We start from the raw sequence: 12,401 nt of genomic DNA, 5'->3' as shown, positions 1-12,401 counted from the left end.
AACATGACTTTCGACATGACTAGCATCATGACTATCAACATGACTAGCATCATGACAAACAACATGACTAGCAACACGACTAGCACATGACTAGCACGTGACTAGCATCATGACTAGCATCATGACTAGCAACATGACTAGCAACATGACTATCAACATGACAAACAACATGACTAGCAATATGACAAACAACATGACGAGCATCTTGACAAGCAACATGACTAGCAACATGACTAGCAACATGACTATCAACATGACTAGCAACATGACTAGCATCATGACTAGCATCATGACTTCAACATGACTATCAACATGACTAGCACATGACTAGCAACATGACTAGCAACATGACTAGCATCATGACTAGCAACATGACTAGCACATGACTATCAGATGACTATCACATGACTAGCAACCTGACTCAACATGATGAGCAACATGACAAACAACATGACTAGCAACATGACTAGCATCATGACTAGCAACATGACTAGCAACATGACTATCAACATGACAAACAACATGACTAGCATCATGACTAGCATCATGACTAGCACATGACTAGCAACATGACTCTCAACACGATGAGCAACATGACTAGCAACATGACTAGCAACATGACTAGCATCATGACAAACAACATGACTAGCAACATGACTATCAACATGACTATCAACATGACTATCATCATGACTATCAACATGACTAGCATCATGACTATCAACATGACTATCAACATGACTAACAACATGACTATCAACATGACTATCAACCTGACTATCAACATGACTAGCACATGACCTGCAACATGACTGTAAACATGACTAGCAACATGACAAACAACATGACTTTCGACATGACTAGCAACATGACTCAACATGATGAGCAACATGACAAACAACATGACTAGCAACATGACTAGCAACATGACTTTCGACATGACTAGCAACATGACAAACAACATGACTAGCATCATGACTATCAACATGACTAGCACATGACCTGCAACATGACTGTCAACATGACTAGCAACATGACAAACAACATGACTTTCGACATGACTAGCAACATGACTTGACATAACTAGCATCATGACTATCAACATGACTAGCAACATGACTAGCACGTGACTAGCATCATGACTAGCAACATGACTATCAGCATGACTATCAACATGTCTAGCACATGACTAGCAACATGACTAGCATCATGACTAGCAACATGACTAGCAACATGACTAGCACATGACTATCAACATGACTATCACATGACTAGCAACCTGACTCTCAACATGATGAGCAACATGACTAGCAACATGACTAGCATCATGACTAGCAACATGACTAGCAACATGACTAGCATCATGACAAACAACATGACTAGCAACATGACTAGCAACATGACAAACAACATGACTAGCAACATGACTAGCAACATGACTATCAACATGACAAACAACATGACTAGCATCATGACTATCAACATGACTAGCACATGACTATCAACATGACTGTCAACATGACTAGCAACATGACAAACAACATGACTTTTGACATGACTAGCATCATGACTATAAACATGACTAGCAACATGACAAACAACATGACTAGCAACACGACTAGCACATGACTATCAACATGACTAGCAACATGACTAGCACGTGACTAGCATCATGACTAGCAACATGACTATCAACATGACTATCAACATGTCTAGCACATGACTATCAACATGACTGTCAACATGACTAGCAACATGACAAACATGACTTTTGACATGACTAGCATCATGACTATAAACATGACTAGCAACATGACAAACAACATGACTAGCAACACGACTAGCACATGACTATCAACATGACTAGCAACATGACTAGCACGTGACTAGCATCATGACTAGCAACATGACTATCAACATGACTATCAACATGACTATCAACATGTCTAGCACATGACTATCAACATGACTGTCAACATGACTAGCAACATGACAAACATGACTTTTGACATGACTAGCATCATGACTATAAACATGACTAGCAACATGACAAACAACATGACTAGCAACACGACTAGCACATGACTATCAACATGACTAGCAACATGACTAGCACGTGACTAGCATCATGACTAGCAACATGACTATCAACATGACTATCAACATGACTATCAACATGTCTAGCACATGACTATCAACATGACTGTCAACATGACTAGCAACATGACAAACATGACTTTTGACATGACTAGCATCATGACTATAAACATGACTAGCAACATGACAAACAACATGACTAGCAACACGACTAGCACATGACTATCAACATGACTAGCAACATGACTAGCACGTGACTAGCATCATGACTAGCATCATGACTAGCAACATGACTAGCAACATGACTAGCAACATGACTAGCACATGACTATCAACATGACTAGCAACATGACTATCAACATGACTATCAACATGACTATGAACATGACTAGCACATGACTATCAACATGACTGTCAACATGACTAGCAACATGACTTTTGACATGACTAGCATCATGACTATAAACATGACTAGCATCATGACAAACAACATGACTAGCAACATGACTAGCACGTGACTAGCATCATGACTAGCATCATGACTAGCAACATGACTAGCAACATGACTAGCAACATGACTAGCACATGACTATCAACATGACTATCAACATGACTATCAACATGACTATCAACATGACTAGCACATGACTATCAACATGACTTTTGACATGACTAGCATCATGACTATAAACATGACTAGCATCATGACAAACAACATGACTAGCAACATGACTAGCACGTGACTAGCATCATGACTAGCATCATGACTATCAACATGACTAGCAACACGACTAGCACATGACTATCAACATGACTAGCAACATGACTAGCACGTGACTAGCATCATGACTATCAACATGACTAGCAACACGACTAGCACATGACTATCAACATGACTAGCAACATGACTAGCACGTGACTAGCATCATGACTAGCAACATGACTAGCAACATGACTAGCAACATGACTAGCACATGAAGTATTCAACTGTCAAGTGTACACAAAGAAGGATGTATATGCATCCATACAACTGTCTCTTTCAACCTGCTCATAAATGTTATTTTATGTTTTATTATGGAAATGTTCTGAAAACGTTTTATCATGTGGCGGTTTCATTCAGGTCTCTGTTTAACGAAATACTCTGTCTTTGACAGGAGAGAGACCAGACTCTCCCTCTGACAAGAGTCCTTCAGGGGAAATAGACCCAGGGAAGAGGCCTTCAGGGGAACCAGACCCAGGGAGGAGACCTTCAGGGGAACCAGACTTGGGGAAGAGTCCTTCAGGGGAACCAGACTTAGGGAAGAGTCCTTCAGGCGAACCAGACCTAGAGACTGCCAAACCAGCAGGACGACACTGCTGCTCCCACTGTGGAAGGAAATTTACCAAGTTACACAACCTAAAAGAGCACGAGAGGACACACACAGGCGAAAAGCCTTTCCAATGTTCCCAGTGTGGAAAGAGTTTTAGCCGGTTAGACAGCCTGAAAATGCATGAAAGAATTCACTCTGGAGAGAAGCCTTACCAATGCTCCTATTGTGTAATGAGTTTTTCACGATCACAGGCCCTCAAAAGGCATGAGAGGACACACACAGGAGAAAAGCCTTTTCAATGCTCCCAGTGTGGAAATAGTTTTACCCTGTTGGCACACCTGAAATCACATGAGAGGACGCACACAGGAGAAAAGCCTTTCCAATGTTCCCAGTGTGGAAAGAGTTTTACCCGGTTAAGGACCCTAATTAGGCACCAAGGAATACACAAAGAAGGAAGGAAGACCTTCCATTGCTCTCAGTGTGGAAAGAGTTTTACTGAGTTATGGGGTGTGAAAATACACGAGAGAATTCACTCTACACACAGAGGAGAAAGGCCTTTCCAATGCTCCCAATGTGGAAAGCGTTTTACCCAGTTAGGGAACCTGAATTTACATAAGATAATTCACTCTGGAGATAAGCCTTACCACTGCTCTCAGTGTGGAAAGAGCTTTATTCGGTCATGCCATCTCAAAGAGCACGAGAAAACACACACAGGGGAAAAGCTCTTCCAATGTTCCCAGTGTGGGAAGAGTTTTGCCCGGTTATGGAACCTAAAAGAGCATGAGAGGATACACACAGGAGAGAAGCCCTACCACTGCTCTCATTGTGGAAAGACCTTTTCCCGATTAAGGGAACTGAAATCCCATTACATTTCACACACTCTTATCCAGGGAGAATAACAATTGTTGAATTCACCTTAAGGTAGCTAGGTGAGACAACCACACATCACAGACATAGTAAGTACGTTTTCCCTTCATTAAATAGTTCTCAGTGAAGTCAGTGCTAGTAGGAAAAGACAAGTTCAGGTCAGATTTATTGAAAATACTCTTTGAAGAGGTAGGGTCATCGTAGTTTTCAAGGTTCGTTGTACATGAGAGAATAAAGAAGCTGTGTTCTGTCTCTTTTTTACTGAGAATTTGTGGTTTTGTTTATGCCGCATGAAATCAAAATTGTATGAATGAAATCATACAACAAAATGGCTACTTTTTGTTTTAAAATGTTCTAATGTGCATTTTATTTGAATTAATAACAATTCTTGTAATCTTGTAATTCCAAGATGGTGTAGCAGTGCAGACGTGGTTTGTCGTCCTCTCGTTTACTTTTGTATTTGGTCTTTTTTGTATATATTTTAATTTATTTTCAATCTTTTTTCCATTTTTAAATTAAATATACCTTCCGGTAACCATCCTCACCCAATGTCATACGGATCTGCTATTTTTTAGGCCTTATAGCTAGAACTCCCATCAGAAGCTAACCAGCTAATTAGCTACTAGCTATTTAGTCATTGTTAGCGGCCTTTACCTTCTGCACCAGACACTTTTAGCCTGGATAATACTTGCCAGCCTGCCAGTATCGGACTGTTTCCTCCACTACAACACCGGATTCCTGCCGTAAACCCTGGACCATTACTCCTGATCATCACAGCTAGCTAGCTGCCACCGAGTGACCAGAGTGACCCAGCCCCGAAGCTAGCCCTGAGCCAGACCTCCCGGCCTACTCTGATCACTCGGCTACTCAGCCGATGACTCTACCCCAACACAGCTACAATCCACTACTCCACCGGATCCATACCGTAGGACCTGGATATTTGCATCGGCTCATCGCTGCTACCGATTGGCTATAGTGGCTAACGCCCCTGCTCCGAAGCTAGCACCAGTTAGCCGCAAGCCAGGCCCATCTCCCGACTAGCAAACGAAATTACTACAACTACAATACTTCTTTCGCCATCTGGCCCGGACCCTTTGTCGACACGGCGCCCGCCGTACCATCCACCGACATAACTCCATCCGCTGTGCCCTCAACCGGCCTTTGCCGGATGTCGGAGCAAACGCTTCTACTTACCCCGGCCTGCTAACTTTAAACGCCATGTCTCCCGCGTGCTAGCGTAGTAACGACTACCCCGCGGCTTCCCTGTTCCATCTATTGCTGTTCAATGGACCCTATGATCACTGCTGGGCTGTTCATTAATCACGGTACTCCATTTTGTTTATTTGTTTGTTAACCGACCCTCTCTGGCCATTCATCGCCATTTTACCTGTTGTTGTCTTAGCTGATTAGCTGTTGTTGTCTTACATGCTGACCAGACCAGACACGTCGCGTGCGCGAGCGTCGCAAAACAAATGTAGAAATCCATGTTATTCAATTATTGCACCCACACTGCTCGCTCGCGCCAACGAGCGTCTGCGACGCCAAGGGCTGAAATAGAACTCCTTTCTATTTCTGACGCAGATCGCGCTGCAAGTCCTGCCTCTCCCATCTCCTCATTGGTTTATAGAAGCAGGTACCAACGTTCCATCTCCTCATTGGTTATACCCACGTGGGTGATTGAAAGATGAACTGTTTTGCTGGTCAAATATGAAAAAGCCTGGAAGGAGGAGAGGTGACTAGAAACGATTCGGATGGCCGTTTTATGTGTGGATTAATTGTCGGAGTAGATGACCTTATGCATTTCAGGTAAAATAACAACTCAATGTTTATATCCTAGGACAAATTAGCTAGCAAGTGCAAGCTTGTGTCCCCAAATTAATGTAATTGGTTCAGAGTTTGTTTTGATCATTTAACCTGCGTGTCGTGATCGCGTTTGGTGTAGGGGTGCAAAATGTATGTACGATGGTGCACGCGCACAGCCGGTTTGGGTTCCGTGTTACCCGTTGTTGTCTTAGCTAGCTCTCCCAATCAACACCTGTGATTGCTTCATGCCTCGCTTTATGTCTCTCTCAAATTTCAATATGCCTTGTACACTGTTGTTTAGGATAGTTATCATTGTTTTAGTTTACTGCGGAGCCCCTAGTCCCACTCAACATGCCTCAGATACCTCCTTTGTCCCACCTCCCACACATGCGGTGACCTCACCCAGCATAACTAGCCCGTACAGTAAACTTGGTGCCTGGGTTTACCTCCACTGTACCCGCACCCCACCATACACCTGTCTGTACATTATGCCCTGAATCTATTCTACCACGCCCAGAAATCTGCTCCTTTTATTCTCTGTCCCCAACGCACTAGACGACCATTTCTTATAGCCTTTAGCCGTACCCTCATCCTACTCCTCCTCTGTTCCTCAGGTGATGTGGAGGCTAACCCAGGCCTTGCGTGTCCCCAGGCACTCTCATTTGTTGACTTCTGTAACCGAAAATGCCTTGGTTTCATGCATGTTAACATCAGAAGCCTCCTCCCTAAGTTTGTTTTACTCACTGCTTTAGCACACTCCGCCAACCCTGATGTCCTTGCCGTGTCTGAATCCTGGCTTAGGAAGGCCACCAAAAATTCTGAGATTTCCATACCCAGCTACAATATTTTCCATCAAGATCGAACTACCAAAGGGGGAGGAATTAGTCTGCAGAATTCTGTCATACTTTCCAGGTCTGTGCCCAAACAGTTCGAGCTTCTAATTTTAAAAATGAATCTCTTCAGAAATAAGTCTCTCACTGTTGCCGCCTGTTATAGACCCCCCTCAGCTCCCAGCTGTGCCCTGGACACCATATGTGAATTGATTGCCCCCCATCTATCTTCAGAGTTCGTTCGATCTGTTAGGTGACCTGAACTGGGATATGCTTAATTAACACCCCGGCAGTCCTACAATCTAAGCTAGATGACCTCAATCTCACACAAATTATCAAGGAACCCACCAGGTACAACCCTTAATCTGTAAACATGGGCACCCTGATAGATATTATCCTGACCAACTTGCCCTCTAAATACACCTCTGCTGTTTTCAATCAGGATCTCAGCGATCACTGCCTCATTGCCTGCATCCTCTATGGGTCCGCAGTCAAACAACCACCCCTCATCACTGTCAAACGCTCCCTAAAACATTTCTGCAAGCAGGCCTTTCTAATCGACCTGGCCCGGGTATCCTGGAAGGATATTGACCAAATCCCGTCAGTCAAGGGTGCCTGGTCGTTCTTTAAAAGTAATTTCCTCACCATCTTAAATAAGCATGCCCCTTTCAATAAATAAAAAAACTAAGAACAGATATAGCCCTTGGTTCACTCCAGACCTGACTGCCCTCGACCAGCACAAAAACACCCTGTGGCAGACTGCACTAGCATTGAATAGTCCCAGCGATATGCAACTTTTCAGGGAAGTCAGGAACCAATACACACAGTCAGTCAGGAAAACAAAAGCTAGCTTTTTCATAAAAGAAATTTGCATCCTGCAGCTCTAACTCCAAAAAGTTGTGGGACACTAAAGTCCATGGAGAATAAGAGCACCTCCTCCCCGCATGCTCACTGCACTGAGGCTAGGAAACACTGTCACCACCGATAAATCCACAATAATCGAGAATTTCAAGAAGCATTTCTCTACGGCTGGTCATGCTTTCCTCCTGGCTACCCCAACCCCGGCCAACAGCTCGACACCCCCCGCAGCTACTTCTTTGGACACTGTGTTAACAAACCTCCAAACGAGCTTCAATGCCATACAACACTCCTTCCGTGGCCTCCAACTGCTCTTAAATGCTAGTAAAACTAAATGCATGCTCTTCAACTGTTTGCTGCCCGCACCCGCCCGCCCGACTAGCATCACTACTCTGGACGGTTCTGACTTAGAATATAGGGACAACTACAAACACCTAGGTGTCTGGCTAGACTGTAAACTCTCCTTCCAGACTCATATTAAACATCTCCAATCCAAAATTAAATCTAGAATCGGCTTCGTATTTCGCAACAAAGCCCCCTTCACTCACGCCGCCAAACATACCTTTGTTAAACTGACTATCCTACCGATCCTCGACTTTGGCGATGTCATTCACAAAATAGCTTCCAATACTCTACTCAGCAAACTGGATGCAGTCTATCACAGTGCCATCCGTTTTGTCACCAAAGCCCCTCACACCACCCACCACTGCAACCTGTATTGCCTCGTCGGCTGGCCCTCGCTACATATTTGTCGCCAGACCCACTGGCTCCAGGTCATCTATAATCTATGCTTTCCTTTCAGTTCTCTGCTGCCAATGACTGGAACGAATTGCAATAATCGCTGAAGCTGGAGACATATTTCCCTCACTAACTTTAAACATCAGCTATCTGAGCAGCTAACCGATCGCTGCAGCTGTACATAGTCCATCTGTATATAGCCCACCCAATCTGCCTACCTCATCCCCATATTGTTTTTATTTACTTTTCTGCTCTTTTGCATACCAGTATTTCTACTTGCACATCACCATCTGCTCATCTATCACTCCAGTGTTAATCTGCTAAATTGTAATTACTTCGCTACTATGGCCTATTTATTGCCTTACCTCCTCATGCCATTTGCACGCACTGTATATAGACTTTATTTTTTTTCTTATATTGTGTTATTGACTGTATGCTTGTTTATTCCATGTGTAACTCTGTGTTGTTGTTTGTTGTGCACTGCTATGCTTTATCTTGGCCAGGTCGCAGTTGTAAATGAGAACTTGTTCTCAACTGGCCTACCTGGTTAAATAAAGGTGAAATTTAAAAAATTTAAAATAAATCTTAAAAAACGCAGTTTCTTATAGGAATCTTATAGGAATGCTATAGTGCTTTTTCGTAAGGGGAGCCAGTTTGACTGTATGGAGTAGCTTACTTTCGATGAGCAAAGACTAAGACTGGTAGGTCTGGGATACCAGACTGCACTCTGGTCAAAGAGTGATGACAGATATCCCTTTTAAATGAAAACAGTCTGATCTCCACAAAAGCCAAACTGAGAAATACATTTCGTTTTTTTATATTAACAAGTGGTTGCCATGGTGAATAATCCAATAATAATTGGTAGGACCCATGAAAGGAAACTCTAAATGAAAATACTGACAGATCAATAAAAATGGCCCTGTAGATCTAATCTAAATGATTCTAAATTCATATCTAAGGGTATTTAAAAAAAAAAAAAAATCCCGTTGCAGGTATTATAAATGAACAGTGTGTCAGTTTCCCAAAGCTTGGTGTTGACTATGAACTTTACTTAGTGAGGTAGCTGTGCTTTGTGGAAGAATGTCAGATGTAAATTATTGTCAACATTGAGTTGTTACTGGCTAGCTAGCTAGTTGGCTAGCTAACTGGATATAACAGGTAATGACGTTCGTTATCTTATTTGTGCTTAATTTTATTTGTTTGTTTACACAGATGACATCAGCCTTATATATATTTAAACTTCTGTTATGATTGGTGTTTATATATTGGAGAGTTGAGACCAAATCACGGACGCTGGACAGAGTGGATTTCAGTTGTAACAAAAGACAGTTTTAATGAGTCAAAGATATCTTGTCCCGCAGTTTTACGGGCACGGATCTAGTTCATATAACTCGGCAAGGAGTCAGGTGAAAAAGAGGCCTTATACATAGGTTACATTCATTTTTATACATAGAATAAAGTAGGTGGAGTCTTGTCGTTTTGGTCTTCTGACTGGTCACAAAGGGTTGGAGGCGGGCCTTGCTCTAGCCAGAGCGGGCCCCATTGATGCACCTCAAAGTCCTGTTCTGAGCACCCGACCAGTAGAGGGGGTGAGATGTGTGTTTATACAAGGAGACATTTGTGTGTCAGGAAATCTGACACAGGAGAGCAGAGGGGGTCAGTTTTATGGCTGGGTGTATGTGTTCATGCGATGGAATGTCTTTGTTTCCTGGGGTCGGGAGACAACCAAGCTGAGGGGATCGTGTTAGGGGGGTAGTTTTATTGCTGGCTGTGTGAGCTAGTTCCTGTTTCAGCAAGGGTACGTAAGATGACTTGAGTCAGGCGGTTTAGCTTAGCGCTGTATCATATATGAGCTATGTGTATGAATATTTATATAACACTTGCTTGGCTAAATATAGCTAGCTAGTTGATTTGCTAGCTAGTTGGTTGGTTAGCTAGCTTATTTTTAAGCTAGCTAACCTTTATTTTGTAAATATTTTCTTAACTCCATTTCTTGAATTGCATTGTTGGTTAATGCCCCATCAGTCAGCTCTCTGTTTCCACTCTCTCAACGGAGCTGACCTGAACTGGCAGGTTTCACACCCCACATTTACATAGGGAGTAACATGTCACATTTTCTGGCCATTCCAGAAAAATGATATCTTCCTCTGAGAGAGTGAGCCCAGCTTGGGAGACAGCTCCCAGTGTGGAAAGATGTTTACCCGCTGACTAAACTAAATACATTTAGATTTAAACGGGCAATAAAGTATCAATCATTTAAAAGTAAAAAAATATATGTACCAATCACAGATTGCCCCTTTAACAATTCCTCCAGTACTGAACAATATATTTGAGTGCATAACTTTAGTAGAATGCCCCTATAAAACCGCACCTTAGCCTAGTTCACCAACTGCTGAGTTGTTTTTAGACAATACTCACTGGTGTTAATAAGAGCTTCTGTCTCCTCCTCTTTCACTCCCAGAACGGCTTCAACCTTCTCTTTTATTGAGACAGCCTCCTCTTCCTCCCCAAAAGGTTCCTCTTTCACTGAAACAGCCTCCTCTTCCTCCCTTTTCATTCTGAAAGCTTCTACCTCCTCTTCCACTGTGACAGCCTGTATCCCCTCTTCCTCTTTCACTCTATAAGTTTAATTCTCTTCTTTCACTGTAACATCCTCCTCTTCTTTCAATGTGATAGCCTCCTCTTCCTCCTTTTTCATTCTGAAAGCTTCTTCCTCTCCTTTCACTGTGATAACCTCCTCTTTTAAGTCAATGTTCAGCCCCAGAGCTTCTTTCTCCGTACAGCAGACCTCCTCACTTCGCCATCTGCTGGCTGCATTGGGTAACGCAAAGAGGATTCTGTCAAACAATATCACAAATCATTTCAGGTCGTTTTTTACCACACTTCTTATAAAAACACTATCACCCTCTACGAAGTTGGTTAAAAGAAAAACGGAAACATCCGGTTTTCATGGATATAGATTATCTTTAACCCAATCACATGTATAGGTAGCGTGGCCGAGCGGTCTAAGGCGCTGGATTAAGGCTCCAGTCTCTTCGGAGGCGCGGGTTCGAATCCCGCCGCTGCCAGATATTTTGGCTCCCGAGCGTCGCAGCGGTCTAAGGCACTGCATCTCAGTGCGAGCACTGGATCGATTCCAGGCTGTGATTGGGTCCCATAGAGTGTCGCACAATTAATCCAGCGACGTCCGGGTTTGTCAAGGGTTTTTGTAAAATAAGAATTTGGCTTGACTAGTTATATAAAGGAAAAGAAATGACTGAATTTCAAATTGATTACATGTAGATTTTTTTGTCACTGGTGTACACAGTGGTGGAAAAAGTACTCAATTGTCATACTTGAATAAAGGTAAAGATAACTTTATAGAAAATGACTCAAGTAAAAGTGAAAGACACCCAGTAAAATACTACTTGAGTAAACGTCTAAAAGTATCTGGTTTTAAATGTACTTGAGTATCGAAAGTGAATGGAATTGCTCAAATGTCCTTAAGTATCAGAAGTAAAAAGGGTAAACCATTTGAAATTAATATATTAATAAGCAAACCAGACGGCACAATTGTATTTTTTTATTGACGGATTGCCAGGGTCACACTCCAACACTCAGACATAATTTACAGATGAAGCGTTTGTGTTACGTGAGTCCGCCTGAGCAGAGGCAGTACGGATCACCAGGGATGTTCTCTGTTTAGTGAGTCCGCCTGAGCAGAGGCAGTACGGATCACCAGGGATGTTCTCTGTTTAGTGAGTCCGCCTGAGCAGAGGCAGTACGGATCACCAGGGATGTTCTCTGTTTAGTGAGTCCGCCTGAGCAGAGGCAGTACGGATCACCAGGGATGTTCTCTGTTTAGTGAGTCCGCCTGAGCAGAGGCAGTACGGATCACCAGGGATGTTCTCTGTTTAGT

General features: G+C 42.9%; 1 protein-coding gene and 1 non-coding gene across 2 annotated transcripts; both read left to right on the top strand.

Annotated features, from left to right (window-relative positions):
- Positions 1-653: 653 nt before the first annotated feature.
- Positions 654-4,526, top strand: LOC116358840 (zinc finger protein 2 homolog). Its single transcript, XM_031811082.1, has 2 exons — positions 654-792; positions 3,252-4,526. The coding sequence occupies exons 1-2, from the start codon at positions 654-656 to the stop codon at positions 4,304-4,306; spliced, it is 1,194 nt and encodes a 397-aa protein (XP_031666942.1). The 3' UTR covers positions 4,307-4,526.
- A 6,963-nt stretch (positions 4,527-11,489) lies between these two features.
- On the top strand, positions 11,490-11,571 carry trnal-aag (transfer RNA leucine (anticodon AAG)). Its single transcript has one exon. It is a non-coding gene; the product is annotated as a tRNA-Leu (tRNA).
- The last annotated feature ends 830 nt before the right edge of the window (positions 11,572-12,401 follow it).

The sequence above is a fragment of the Oncorhynchus kisutch genome, unplaced genomic scaffold (genome assembly GCF_002021735.2).
Source record: "Oncorhynchus kisutch isolate 150728-3 unplaced genomic scaffold, Okis_V2 Okis01b-Okis20b_hom, whole genome shotgun sequence".
NCBI lineage: Eukaryota > Metazoa > Chordata > Actinopteri > Salmoniformes > Salmonidae > Oncorhynchus > Oncorhynchus kisutch.
Note: the sequence above shows the minus strand (reverse complement) of the source record. Positions and strands in the feature narration are given on the sequence as shown.